This window comes from Blennius ocellaris, assembly GCF_963422515.1.
Source record: "Blennius ocellaris genome assembly, chromosome: 5".
NCBI classification, from domain to species: Eukaryota; Metazoa; Chordata; class Actinopteri; order Blenniiformes; family Blenniidae; genus Blennius; species Blennius ocellaris.
Window position 1 is genome coordinate 29,107,048 of NC_137654.1, and position 14,895 is coordinate 29,121,942.

The 14,895-nt window shown below is 42.4% G+C and overlaps 1 protein-coding gene across 14 annotated transcripts in view; it reads left to right on the forward strand.

Annotated features, from left to right (window-relative positions):
* Window positions 1-2,088: 2,088 nt before the first annotated feature.
* The window catches only part of huwe1 (HECT, UBA and WWE domain containing E3 ubiquitin protein ligase 1), a 34,806-nt gene continuing 21,999 nt past the window's right edge, over window positions 2,089-14,895 (forward strand). For 9 of the 14 annotated variants that reach the window (XM_080497280.1, XM_080497269.1, XM_080497274.1 and 6 more), the window contains exons 1-25: window positions 2,089-2,134; window positions 4,775-4,848; window positions 7,097-7,146; window positions 7,324-7,391; window positions 8,066-8,164; window positions 8,843-9,049; window positions 9,149-9,301; window positions 9,393-9,455; window positions 9,568-9,648; window positions 9,747-9,794; window positions 9,883-10,051; window positions 10,132-10,232; window positions 10,333-10,483; window positions 10,565-10,692; window positions 10,790-10,930; window positions 11,029-11,134; window positions 11,909-12,016; window positions 12,104-12,205; window positions 12,348-12,428; window positions 12,578-12,684; window positions 13,655-13,832; window positions 13,922-14,013; window positions 14,108-14,328; window positions 14,465-14,522; window positions 14,628-14,804. In XM_080497280.1, the coding sequence (XP_080353406.1) occupies window positions 7,347-7,391; window positions 8,066-8,164; window positions 8,843-9,049; window positions 9,149-9,301; window positions 9,393-9,455; window positions 9,568-9,648; window positions 9,747-9,794; window positions 9,883-10,051; window positions 10,132-10,232; window positions 10,333-10,483; window positions 10,565-10,692; window positions 10,790-10,930; window positions 11,029-11,134; window positions 11,909-12,016; window positions 12,104-12,205; window positions 12,348-12,428; window positions 12,578-12,684; window positions 13,655-13,832; window positions 13,922-14,013; window positions 14,108-14,328; window positions 14,465-14,522; window positions 14,628-14,804 (2,616 nt within the window). In that variant the 5' untranslated portion in view covers window positions 2,089-2,134; window positions 4,775-4,848; window positions 7,097-7,146; window positions 7,324-7,346. The other 5 variants (XM_080497281.1, XM_080497279.1, XM_080497275.1 and 2 more) reach the window with 5 other exon arrangements.

Consider the following 14,895-nt stretch of genomic DNA (forward strand, 5'->3'; position numbering starts at 1 on the left):
AAGTAGAAAGCTTGTGTAGAAACTGATGTACTCAGTCCATGTTACATTCACAGATCTACACGTAAATCTGTCTCTATATTTTAAACTTTTTTTCTCTTTTAGCTGATGGGACATGGTGGTGAGCCAAGTAAGAGTCCGATTAATTTGGTGGGGCCCAAACTTACTCAGGATTATTGTATTTTTATTACGTTAATTACCGTTTTTACATAAATCACATTGAAATATGAATTGTTTTATTTCACAGTTTTTCTATATATATAGAATTATGGCTTGTTTTAAAAATAAAAACAGGAAAAACATCTGATGTATCAAATATTTTAAGATCTTATTTTGAAATATCCTTTTGAATTCTGTGTGTGCATAAAGTTGAACATTTTTCAATTTAACACCAATGACTCTACGTCATTGGTGTTAAACGTACGGCACAGGGACCCAAACTGGCCCGTGGGATGTTGTTGCAAAGAACACACTGACTGGACTTTGTATTATATTAAAATCACCAAATGTTTGGGGTTTTATTTCGTGGGGGTAGCAGTGTTTTATTAAGCGTAGCAGACGCAGGACAACGAGACCCGAGTCCGTAGGTGCAGCAAAATCAAGTTGACTTATTGATGAAGACTGAGATGTCAAGCAGAAGGCCTGTCGCCCATGATCTTAGTTCTTAAAAACTCAACAGTGAGAGCTGAGCTGCTGCGGAGCTGGTGATGCTGCCATGAAATTAGCATTTTTCAACTTCACTGTATTTTGCACCAGAAGGTTTCACTGCCACTCAAGATGGAGTTGGACTCCGTGGCCCCTGAACTGAAACGTGTTTGACACTGGGTGGAACTCTGTAAGGGGAGATTTGTGAAAACATGCACAGGAACCTAATTATTAATAATTATTACACAATGTTAAAATTGCACTTATGTCTCTGAAAATTTCTTGGGAGACATTTGCCTCTTTTTCAAGCACTTTCAGTGACTTCATCAGTGTGACGAAGATACTGAATTAAACTGAACCGATTTAATTGCTTGGAGATATTTCTGACCGAAGAGGGAAAATAAAAATCCAGTGTGTTGTATTTGTTTTACATGCACCTGTTATTATTATTCTATTACCTATGGAAGAGGATTAAGGGCACCTGGAATAAAAGTATTTTAAATATTAATCTAATTCTAATTTTAAAGTCAGAATTAGGATCATCTAATAAAAAAATAAAAAATTGTCCTATTAATGACTCAATCTCATCTATATCCATGTTTATAACTATATATCGATAGAAAGACAATACATAAATTGTCCTAATATTAATGACTCATCTCATCTGTATCTATATATCTATATCAATGTCTCTAACTATATCAATATCTATATTTATAGATAGATAATACATAAATTGTCCTAATAATGACTCAATCTCCTCTATATATATCTATATCAATGTCTATAACTATCAATATCTATATTTATAGATAGATAATAAATAAATTGTCGTAATATTAATTGCTCATAATCTCATCTATATCTATATACCTATATCAATGTCTCTAACTATATCAATATCTATATTTATAGATAGATAATAAACAAATTGTCCTAATATTAATGACTCAATCTCATCTATATATATATATATATCAATGTCTATAACTATATCAATATCTATTTTTATAGATAGATAATAAATAAATTGTCCTAATATAATGACTCAATCTCATCTATATCTATATATGTATATCAATGTCTATAACTATATCAATATCTATATTTATAGATAGATAATAAATTGTCCTAATATTAATTTCTCATAATCTCATCTATATCCATATATCTATATCGATAGATAGCTAATAAATTAATTGTCCTAATATTAATGACTCACAATCTCAGCTATATATATTTATATATATTTATTTATTTCCCCCCACACGAGATTGCATGAGTTTGATTTGATATAAAAGTCAGTTGTGTTGCACATGTGATCAGCCGACTGGAAATACCAGTTCACCATCTCCGCGTCAAACCGCGCGAGCATTGTTTTCCTACAAGGGAGTGCCGTCGCGTGAAGGCACGAGCAGGTACTCTCGCGAGATCCCGCCGCCGTCCCACCGCTCAGTGCAAGATGGAGAAGCGAATGTAACACGCATCCGAGGTAGGCACGAACACTCACCCCCCGGCACCCTCGACGCGGGTCCCGCGGCTCCGGCGTCCGGTGTTTCTGCGCGGCCACGGCCACCGTCCCCAGTTGCGGCTTCGTCGCGGCGCCACGGGCCGCCGAGTGGCGTCCTTTTTTCCTGGGGTAACGTACGGATGTTCTGCAGTGTAAACCGCCATTTTTAATGTAGCGCTGATCCCACGGAGGATCGTTTGCATTGTGCGGGGCTCTGACAGAGCTAACGGGCTAGCGGTGGGAGCCCCGCACAATGCACGATGCGTGCATTGTGCGGGGCTCCCACCGCTAGCCCGTTAGCTCTGTCCCACACACGTATATACATTTATATTTATATATACATACAAAACACACACACACTCCGGTTCACTGCGCCTCTTTACAAGTTGTTTCCCACTCGGCGCCTCCTCTCTCTCTCCCTCTCTCTCTCTTCTGCTCTTAGACAATTGTTGAAATTTTAGTCACTTTTCCGGTTTAATCTGAAGCTCTAAACTGCTTACAATCTCATCTTGCGTCAATAAACTAACCCTGAACTTTGCTAGACGTTAGCCACCGTCGCCTCGTCGCGGACTACGCAGGGAGCCATTTCAAACTGTCATCAAATCAACTTAATTTCCTCGAAGAAGGGATTAATAATTCGCCTACAGACATGTGATCTAGAAAGGTTACTTGAAGCAGAGGCTTGGCACGAATATTCCATTCCATTCATTTTAAAGATCTATTTGAGCACTTACTTTTTTCTTTTTTTTTAAGAAAATTGCATACCTTGCAGTATAAACACTGAAACTCTCCATGAACACGTGAAGTTACCTGAGGTCAAAAGTTTTTGCAGTCTGGATCCAGGTGCGACAGGGAGACGGGTGCTTGACCCACTTTTCACTTACCTGACGGAGTGGGGTTGTTTGTTTGTTTGTTTATTTTGAAAACGTCATTTTTTGTTCCGTCATTTGAATGTCCATGTTTTGACATTTGTGGTGACAAACGTCACTGAGGCTCGGATCTATTTGACTGGAAAAAAACACAAGTTATCAAAACACACATACGTCAGTGAGCCCAGCTTTACCTGCACTCCTTGTGCTTCCAGTTAACTCGGCAGATTACAAATGTGTTTAGAGTATCGTTTATACAGGTACTGTTTTCTCATCTAGATTAAAAGGGAGAGGCAAAAACACAAAACTGAAGCTCGGTTGACTTTATCACTGTGACGTCTTTTGATTATTTACGAAAAGATGGAAAACGAAACCTACCAGACAGCTGCTGTGATTAATTTTCTGCCACATAACTTCTATGGCTGTTCTGTGTATTGGGCAATTATAATAAAATGCACTTCAGCCACGAAGCAACAGCTTATAAAAAAAAATATATATATATATATAAAGGCATTAAAGCCACACTGGGAATTCCTCGATTGCGCACATTAAGCACAATGTGCTGCTGAGACGTTCTCATCCTGTGTTTGGTTCTTATCTGAGTTTCCGGTCCACGCTGTCTTTAAACTTAATTAGAACTGGTCTATTTTTGAAGCACACACACACCAGAGTTTGGATGCTGCCGTCCACAAATTCATCACATTAATGCAGCAAGTTGCATCAGAGTTTGTTTTCCTTGCATCAAACCTGACAAGTATGCACACACCCTAAGCCATAGTAATTTCCTCTGACTGTTATTATTCCACTTTGGTGTTAATTTGGTGGGTCAGTAACACACTCCGAGCATTGATGTTGAATAATCGCATGACGACTTTGGTGTGTGTCCTTTTCACTTGCAATATAATTCACTTTCATTAGTCTTGGGAAGCAAAACCAAGTGAGCAGAGCTGGAGGTATTTAAATGTAAGTTTAGCAGAGTGAGTCAGTGTCATTTCTGTCCCTCCCATGAGCTCAGATCACTGACGATCTGATGACACCAGTACATGAAACGTGGACACGTTAGCCGATTACTCCTGTTTGAGTTTTCGTGTTTGTTTTGTAATGAAATCATGTCGGCGAACCCTTTGCTGGCGTGCCAAACGCAATGTTGATCATCAGTTTGACAGCAATGAAGAGTGCACCAGTGCCACAAGTCCAATTCGAATCGCCAGAAGTAAAATGACATATTTACACAGACCTTGTTCGATTCTCATATTGTACTGTTGAGGGTCATGAAAACCTCTGATCGTTGTAGATGTTGTCAGACAGACGCGGCCCGATGTTTCACTTTTGGTTTGATTGCTTCTACTGCTGCATGTCCGGACAAAAGTTAAAATGGCAGAGTTATTGCTCCACTCATTTTACAATGTTGACTTTGGAAATAGGATTATTAGTAAACACCCCGAGCAATAATGCACATTTTGTAATCGATGCTCAGCAGGACCAGAAAGACTTGCACATGCCTATTAGTGACAACAAGAGTTTATTTGTGTCAGGGGGCAAACAAAGTACACCAGGTACACGTTTGTGTTTGGGCTTTTACTTAAAGATTAAAAGTAAAATACTTAGTATATGTAATGTTGCAAGATGTTATCCTTGAAGCTTGCAGACTAGAACTGTTGCGTATTCAACGTGCCTGTTGGCAGCTCTGACGACGAACAAGCTGTTTGATGTTTCTCTTTCACCAAATTCACCCGCTGTTTTGTATTTTCAGATTGTTTTTGGAGAAGCTGCAAAAAGTGAACCAAGGACGAGCATGGTGGAGCTTTTGAACCAAAGCAGTTTCTGGTATGTGTCACCTGTTTGTTTCTGAAGCTGCTCGTTCGAGAATAACTCATGTGCATTAAAAAGAGGATGGATTATAATGCAGCTTCACGTTGACCACTGCTGATGTTTCATATGACAAGATTCCACAGTATCCCACCTTGGGGGTTATTTTAGTAGTTTGACTTTTTTTTCTTCTTCTTCTTCCTGGTTGGATTCACTGAATGGCTTCCATTCATCAGCTGTACATTGGATGACTCTTGTGTAGAATAGCCTCTTGTCCTGCACCCTGGCGCTAAACTTGGGTTCAAGTTCATCAGCAGCATGTCTCACAATCTTAAATCAGCCTGGATGCAGGTTAATTCATTTCAATATATAAGATTCAGCAGGGGTTTTTTTTTTTACATGCATCTGGGCTGGTTTTTTATGCAGAATACTGAAAAGCACTAAATCTGATGTGATATAGTGCTTCTCAGCATCGTCATGCATTACCAGGCTTTGGAAATATTATTTTCTACCTCTATTCTCCATAGCTTGGTGGATCTTATCTTATCTTATCTACATGCCAATTTTTTGTAAATGTTATTCAAATTGATCCATCAAGTTAAATGTTGCTTGTATTCCAGGCTTGACGGATGCCACAAACTGGGTTATTTGATAGGATGCGCTCGTCTTGAGGCCCTTTGGCCGGCATTAATACGCATTAATACGCACTGCATCGGTCCAAACAGTGGCCGCTCAGTTCCAGCCGGAGCGGCGTTCACTTTTTTTGCACACTACCCGGAGTCATGATGACTGTGCCAACAGCCAGTGTGCTATGGAAACAGGCGCGGATACGTTAGCACACCGGGACGGCTGATCGCGGTCCAGTCGCCGATCCGGTAGCCGGTGGATCCGTTCGCCCCGAACGAAAACCCCCCCAAAAAGCCGAGTCGCAGCGTCACGTTCGAGGCGTCGGGGAATGATTCAGCGACTTATTCCGCGTTTCAGCTCGCTGCTCAACTAGCGGCTGCTACTAGCCCGCTTGCTAACGCGTGCCGCGGCTGTGTGGCCGGTGGAGACGCGGCTGGCCCCGGGCACGAACAAAGTGACCGCACCGTTTCCAGGTATTTCTCAGATTACCGTCCCCCCCCTCCCCCGTGGCTGCTCGCCAGGTACCGCTTGCGGTTCCGTTTTCCCACCCCACGCCGGAGTGCGGTTGTGCGGGCTTCTGCTGCGGCCTGCGCAAGCCCCGACCTAAATTAGTGAAGAGTCAGGTCAGGACAGGCTGGCGGATCGGTGAAGTCTGCTGTGACAGCTGTGCCACAAACGGGTCGGAACTGCTCGCCGTGTGCTCGCGGGGATTTTACGTAAATGTTATTGTGAGCCACTTGTTTGACTTGAACAGACTTTTTCTGGTCGGCGAGTTATGGTTGGAAGGCAGCATCGTTCGCTAACGACACCGGTAGCTCGGCGTTAGCTGGTCGGGGGGTTAACGGCGTCTCCGCAGCGAGCGTTTCACCGGTATGTTGACCGACTGTCCCGGTTCCCTTTCTCGTTATCAGATGTGTCGTCGGTGAGTCACTCGGTCAACTTATCTCGTTTGCGAGGAAGCGGCTCGTCAACGTTGGGTAAATAACGCTGCGCTGCCAGCGGAGGTGGCGGTAGCCTGTTAGCTTCGGTAGCTGTAACTTTAACCTGTCATCGTCAAGTCGCTCGAGCTCACGGTGGAAAACGTTCGTTTTAGCCGATTTGTGTTTAATCGAGGTTTCGCCTCGTCCTCTCATACATTTAATATCAGGCAGCTGTTTGAGAGCAGTAAGTGGGAGCCGAGCTAACTGAATGAACTTTATGTCGTATGTCGCTAGTTAGCCGCTGGCTAATGACTTGCTCTGCTTTGTGATGAGCAGAATTCTAGAAGACCTGAGCAAAATTTACTCTCATTATCACATTTTAAACTGGTGATCTGACTAGCCGTTTGTTAACTGGGCAGCTGCCGAGGGAATCTTTACTTTTCTCAGCGGTTTTCTCCAGATTTGACGTTTCCCCTTTGCTGTTTTGCAGACATGGTTTTTGTACATTTTGTACAAATATCTATCTCTATACTTAATTTTCGGGGTGCAATCTTTACACATTATATTAAAAACTGGATGTTAGCCAAGTGAACCAGAGCGTTATCTGTTGCAATATTGTGAACCATGTTTCATAAACCATTGTCCTCAAATGGAGGAATGTCTGTGTATTGTCACCTTGTGAGCTGCTGTTGATGGTGTGTGTGTTTTGTTTTTTTCAGGTAATGTGACTGGAACATGCTGTTGAGTGGGAATTGCCAAATAATTTTCTGTAAGTACACAATCTTTAAAGCTTTATGGTATTCAGAAATATTTACATTGAAATGCCTGTGAGTGTTTACATGGTTTGTTTTCATATTTGAAAGGATGTCGTTCACAGCAAAACACACAGAATTTATGAATTACGTTGTCACATTGCTTTATGGCTGACATTGACATTTCTTAACAGGAGCAGCAAACAGATTATCGACAATGAAGGTCGACAGAAGCAAGTTAAAGAAAACCCCAACGGAAGCTGTGAGTATTCATTATACTTGCTCTGTGGTTTATTATCTCTACACCTTAATGTGATTGGAGCTGCGAATGGGAGCTTTGCCCAAATGATTTACATACAGTGGAAGACCTAAGTACAAAATATTTCTTACTTTGACCTGTTGTATGTTTGAAATATTCCCAAATATTGATAAATGCTTTATTTTACTGTTTTCCTTTTGTTATAAACGCCCTTTGGGCAACAGATTGTGGCACAAACAGGATTCACCTAGATGGTAATCTGGGCCATAATAACATTTTTCTTCATAATTGCATTAGGAAATAAGGTGCAGCAGTGAGACAAATGGCACGATATTTTGGTTTGCAAATATAATAACCATGTTACTCTGAGATGAGATTAGATTAACTGAGAAATTCCACCCCACAAGTGTTCTCTCCATTTAATTAAACATAGGATTATTCAAAGCCTGAAAGACAGTTGGAGCATTTTAATGTTCTGATAAATCTCAGTTTAGTGTATGAATATTTGTTTGGCTCTGCTCTGCAGCAATAAAGGATTATTGCAGGCCACTGCATTTCATCTGTGAAGACTTTTACCATGTTGTTGTGTCACAGTGCCACTAAAGATTGTCGTACTGTGTTTATGGACGGTGGTAGAGGAAGTCCTCTCTGACAAATGTTTGTATGTTTCTCCACAGCCTGCCGACTGCAGGGTACTCATAGAGAAGCTCAAAGCATGCAGTGATGAGCAACTGCTGGTTGAACTACAACACATCAAGACATGGAATATTGGCAAGGTAAAACCTAAAGAAAAGACCAGCGCCGTGGCATCGTGGACACACTTTGGCATCAAATTCGTGTTGATTTATTTTATAGTAGTACTTTATTTGACTAAGATCAACATAGATATTGACTAATGGTATTAAAATGCATTTCAACACTGCATAATTTTCCCCTTTCCTGGTGTTGTACAATGTTTAGTACTGCTGTGTTGTCTTTAAGATAACTTTAAATGCACAGTGGCTATTCCACATAACCTGCCAAGTTTACATGGAGCATTGCTGATTTGATCCAGACATTGCAATGTTCAGACTTTGAATAGAAATTATACTGGTGAATAAAGTTGAGACCAATTGTTTCCTGTTTTGTCCTCAGTTGTTTAGGAAATAATTAGTATTTCTATATTTTATCTAGCTTCAAAGGGACAAAATACTTTCACTTTCCGGCAATACGAATATCGTGCTGTGTATCTGTGTGATCAACATGATGTATGGGCAAAAGACCAAATGTTTATGTATTGATTGTTTTGGCGGAGATTTCATATATTGGGTATATTTAGGAAAACTGTCATGCTTGCTTCGGGGTTGCTCTCGTTTTAAGAACGCTGCATCGCGTCGTTTTGAATAAAATATGAACGTCCCGGATGCCTCACCTTTACCCGACTGATCGCTGACATTTTTCCTCTTCTCCCGCAGTGTGAGCTCTACCATTGGGTGGATCTGTTGGACCGCTTTGATGGCATTCTCTGTGATGCGGGCCAGACGGTGGAGAACATGTCCTGGCTGCTGGTGTGTGACCGTCCAGACAACGGACAGCTCAAAGCCTTGCTTCTGGCAGTGCTTAACTTCACAGCCTTGCTCATTGAGTATAGCTTCTCTCGGCACCTCTACAGCTCCATAGAGGTAGGCTGGAAACAAGCACGTGTTGACGACTTGTTTGCTCTTACTGTCAGATTCACGAGTTAAATTTTTTTTTCTTTTTTCTCTTCTCTCTTTTTTCAGCACTTAACCACCTTGTTAGCATCATGCGACATGCAGGTAGTCCTCTCTGTGCTGAACCTTCTGTACGTGTTCAGTAAGCGTTCAAACTACATCACCAGACTGGGATCGGACAAACGGACGCCTCTCCTGGCCCGGTTGCAGCACCTGGCTGAGGTCTGGTGTTGTTGTTTTTAACGTAATTCCAGGTGCCTCTCAACAGAGAGAACGGTTGAATTTATGGTCTTTTTCTTCTTCTTTTCTGTAGAGCTGGGGAGGAAAGGAGAATGGCTTTGGTCTGGCTGAATGCTGCAGAGATCTGCCTATGACAGTAAGAAATGTTACATCGTGGCATCGTCAACAACCCGACGCTGTTTAAAGACACATTTTTAGTTTGAGTGTGTTTCTGAAGTAGCATTACTGTGTTTTTTTCCCCTGATAAGCAGAAATATCCTCCCAGTGCCACCACACTGCACTTTGAGTTTTACGCCGAACCAGGCCCAGAAGTCAAAGTGGAGAGGAAGGTAAAGATGAAGAATTTATCTAATCTACTTGTAATTCATTGTTGGTGTATGAACCACCTGCTTAATTCCTCCTTTTGTTCTTTTTTTTTGCCCAACAGACAAGTAGTAACACACTACACTATATTCACATCGAGCAGCTTGACAAGGTATTGTCCGATGATCGAACTCATTATTTCCAGAGCAGTGCCAGATTTCGTTCTCGACCTTACTCTTGGATTTCTGTATTCTTCTCAGATTTCTGAGAGCCCATCTGAGATCATGGAGTCGCTGACAGTGATGTACAACATCCCTAAAGACAAACAGACCCTTCTGTTCACACACATTCGACTGGCTCACGGCTTTTCAAATCACAAGAAGAGGTTGCAGGCTGTGCAGGCCCGACTGCACGCCATCTCAATCCTCGGTGAGCAAACGGATTCTCCCGTCCAATGTTACTGGAGTCATACCACATTTCATGTACTGACGGCTCCTGTGTTTCTGCAGTGTATTCAAATGCACTTCAAGAGTCGGCCAACAGTATTCTGTATAACGGCTTGATAGAGGAGCTCGTGGACGTCTTGCAGATCACAGACAAACAACTTGTGGTAAGAAATGTCAATTGGTGATTTTTAGAGCTTTGGTTTGGTAGTCCATGGAATTTCTGCGTCTTAAAGGCGTGTCATAACACATAAATATCTTTGTCAGGATATCAAGGCAGCATCTTTGCGCACTTTAACGTCCATTGTCCACCTGGAGAGGACGCCCAAACTGTCTAACATCATTGACTGTACTGGTACCGCCTCCTACCACGGCTTCCTTCCCGTCTTGGTGCGCAACTGTATCCAAGCGATGATCGGTGAGAACTTTTGTACAATTCTCGCTCGGAGGCTTATCGATTTGAAATTGGGTTTGGTGACTTTTGATTTCCATTCCTCAGATCCCCTGATGGAGCCGTACCCACACCAGTTTGCCACTGCACTGTTCTCATTCCTTTATCACTTGGCCAGCTACGACGCTGGAGGGGAAGCCCTGGTCTCCTGTGGCATGATGGAAGCCCTGCTCAAGGTATCTTTGACTTTCAGTTGTATATTGTCGACTATATATATATATTTTTTTTTTCTTCTTTTCAACAAATGTGTTTAATTGCTTTTTGCTTTTGTAGGTGATCAAGTTCTTGGGCGACGAGCAGGATCAGATCACCTTTGTGACCAGAGCAGTGCGAGTCGTGGACCTCATCACCAACCTTGACATGGCTGCCTTTCAGTCTCACAGCGGCCTTTCCATTTTCATCTGCAGGCTAGAGGTTGATTATACACTGCATATGCACATCTACATTCCTGCCACAGTCACTTTCGGCCACAAAATCTCTCAAACATCTACTCAATCATTTTCTATAAATAGCACGAGGTGGACCTGTCGAGGAAAGAGTGCCCTTTTGTCATCAAGCCAAAGATTCAGCGGCCCAGTGCAACTGTGGAGTCAGAGGACATGGACACTGACATGGAGAGTAAGTTAAAATATGGCAGCTTGTCACATTAATATACTGTGCACTTTTCTTGGAAAGAATTCTGCATGTGCTTATCTTTGCGCTTACACAATCACCTAATTGTGGCTGCACTGCAGAACACAGTGCAGCTATGAGTCAGACGCTTTAGTTTGCGTTCAACAAAAGTCTCCTGACTTTCCCTGAGAATGGTGCAATGGTTGATGAAAGATGTCAGGAGAATAACCAGACGGAAAGGCAAAATGAGATATCTGCTTTCTTGAAGTGTCGTGGACAGAAAAGTCCTTCGAAATGCACAGCATGAAGTGAATGAGGGAGTGAACAGAAGACGGTGTCAGATTCACCTCCAGTAATGAACTGAAGCGGCGGCTTCCATCCAGCACTTGGTTGCTAAATAGTAACGCGCTCATGTCCGACTGAAGCATGCGGGCATCATTAATGCACCAGACTCTGCAGTCGCGTCGTAAATCTGTTTTGTCTCCTTAAGTTGTCGTACAGTTTGTAGCTCGTCTGAGCTTCTGCAAAGTGGGACTGAAAGTGTCACCCTTTCAGTCCCACTTGAGGCGTCCGATCTTCTTGAAAGAGTCTGGGACTTTCAAGAAGTTATGAGTATCTTGTTGAATCCATTTTTAGAATTTCTTGATTTAAGAGACTAAAGAGACAAGCCAGAAGTCAAGACTCTAATTTCTTTTAATTATGATGCTCGCTGCCATTGTTGCCAAGGTGTTGACACTCCTCAAGCAGTTGTTTAACATATTTAAATGATGGAACTTGTAGTGTCAGAAGTTGCCATGGAAAGCAGCCCCGGACCATCAACATCATCTGGTTCCAGACCCGAGGCAGAGCACCGAGCACAGGGCAGCACTGCTAACGCGCCTCGTGCAGGTACATTAATCCAACGAAAAACACTTGATTTAAAAAAAAAAAAAAAAACTGTTCACTGTCATATTAATTCTAAAACCATTTCTATAGGTATGCAGTGCATCCCTCAGAGGGCAGCTCTGTTGAAGTCGATGCTGAACTTCCTGAAGAAAGCCATCCAGGACCCCGCCTTTTCTGATGGCATTCGCCACGGTGAGCGTTTCTTTCCCTTTTCACATCAAATCCCTTAAAAGTAAATTCTGTAGACCTTGAAACAATTCATATTCTTTATGGTCTGCACATTTCGTTGTATCAAATGTTGGCTTATGTATGTGTTGTAATCCTCTTCCTGCAGTAATGGATGGGTCCTTGCCTACCTCACTCAAGCACATTATCAGTAATGCAGAATATTATGGCCCATCACTGTTCCTTCTGGGTGAGTCCATTGTTCCCCTCTCCAGCAACTTTTCACAGTCTTTTCATTCAAAACACTATCTAAAATGTGGACGTGACCGTATCCTTCCAGTGTTGTGGATTAAAATGTGTCCTCTGCTCTTGTCTTGATTTTTTTTTTTTTACTTACAGCGACGGAGGTGGTGACGGTGTTTGTGTTCCAGGAGCCATCACTGCTCTCCTCTCTGCAGGATAACGGTCTCACTGATGTCATGCTGCATGCCCTTCTCATCAAAGACGTGAGTTTGTTGCAGCAGATTGTCTTCGTTCTCTGAACATTTTTCGCCTGAAACTTTAATGCGGTTCAGTAACATCGGTGTCATTCTGGTATGTCTTAGGGCTTTCATTTTTTTGGGGGGGGGGGGGGGGGGGGGGGTTTCAAGCTTTTTGGGACGTGAGGTGATAACCTGATGTTTGAGCTGAAGACAGCTGAGATGGAGCACATGGAAATAACAAAGTCATAAAGATGAGACCGTTTGGTCAATTTGTAAAAAGCAGCTGTCGCCCTCCTCAAACCTTAAAGTATCAGAAAATTGACTCGGCATGACTCCGGGTTTTACGTTTTACCTGCTTCATTTTTATTTCAGAGCTGTTGGAGGTCTTTGTCTCATTTCTCATTTTCTATTCAGGGAGGGTTTCTTGTTTATTCCATGTTCTGAAAATGCACCACTCTGAGATTAAGATTCACAATGAAAGTGTCGCATCTACTTTGCTCTCAATACAACAAACAGCCAACCAGAGGTCACTACAGCTGCGAGAAAATATCCCTGTGAAGTTCACAAGATGACTATATTATTAATGAGGTGGTGTTGTAGTGTTTAACTAAGCACGTGGAATTTTATTTAGTTTTTAGATTTGTTTGAGCTTGATTATTTGAACAAGTGGCAGCCCCAGTCCCAGAATTGGTGACTTTTCCCACCGTCTCTCTGCAGTTTGTACTGAGTTACACATGAATTGATGAGCTGAGGCAATTCAGATTGGTAGACATGGCCTTTATTTTTATTCGCGTGTTGACCAGATGTAAAAGTGATTAATCGAAAGACCAGTGAATCAAATTTAGTATGTGGCTGAGCGAGCTGTGACTTGAGCATGCTGCATGCTTGACATTACATTACGATCATTCACATAACTCGTAAGAGTAGAAGTGTTTGTATAGTCAACACTTAAGTGTGGATTGATGATCTCTCTCTCTCGTGCACCTTTTCCCAGGTTCCTGCTACCCGGGAAGTTTTGGGTTCACTCCCAAATGTGTTCAGTGCCCTCTGTCTGAATGCGAGAGGCCTGCACTCCTTTGTTCAGTGCCAGCCCTTCGAGCGCCTCTTCAAAGTGCTTTTGTCCCCCGACTATCTGCCTGCCATGCGACGGCGTCGTAGCTCTGATCCTTTAGGTGAGTTTTTTTCAAATATTTTTGAATTCAGATATTGTTTGTTCAGGGACTTTCTCCAGTGACTGACATGTTTCATGGTTTGACTTCAGGTGACACTGCTTCCAACTTGGGCAGTGCCGTGGATGAGCTCATGAGGCACCAGCCCACTTTGAAAACAGATGCGACTACTGCCATTATAAAGGTCCCGCTTTTTTAAGAATGCATTTATGCACGTCCTTCCAAGTGTCACAAAAGTCCTTCGGCCCGATTGTGGACTCTTAATTCTCTTTTTACAGTTACTGGAGGAGATCTGTAACCTCGGTCGAGCTCCTGAATACATCTGCCAGAAACCGTCTATCCAGAAAGCAGATGGTACTGTGGCGGTGCCGCCCGCACGCTCCAGCCATGCTGCCGAGGAAGCGTCAAGTGAGGACGAAGAAGAAGAAGAAGCCCTTCACACATTCAGCCAGCAGCAGGGAGAACCAGAGAGCAACAGACAGTCAGTGCCACTTGAACTGTATGACGCTGAGTTCATAACACAATAGAACAGAACAGCAACTCTTTACAGATTTAAACACTTTTTTTCCCAACTTGATTGACAGCATTTCAGATAGCGTGGTGTTTTTCTTGATGTTCCAATTGTTCTTTTTCAGGGTGGTTGGCACTGAAGAACGGATCCCCATTCCTTTAATGGATTACATCCTGAATGTGGTCAGTCTTATTTCTCGGTGCTGCTTTGTTTACGTTGTAAAATATTGCATTTCTCATAATCGGGTCACTCACTGAGTTGATTCAAAAAAATTAATAATTTTGCAGATGAAGTTTGTGGAATCCATCCTGAGCAACAACACCACTGATGACCACTGTCAGGAGTTTGTGAACCAGAAGGGTCTCCTGCCTCTGGTCTCCATTCTGGGCTTGCCCAACCTGCCCATCGACTTCCCCACGTCAGCCGCCTGCCAGGCTGTGGCTGGCGTCTGCAAATCCATATTGGTACGCGTGAAAAATGTTTTATTAATGTGAAGATGGTGTCATTTCTCAGCCTGCAAACATTAATATTCAGCAGTTTTTAAAAGTTAATAAC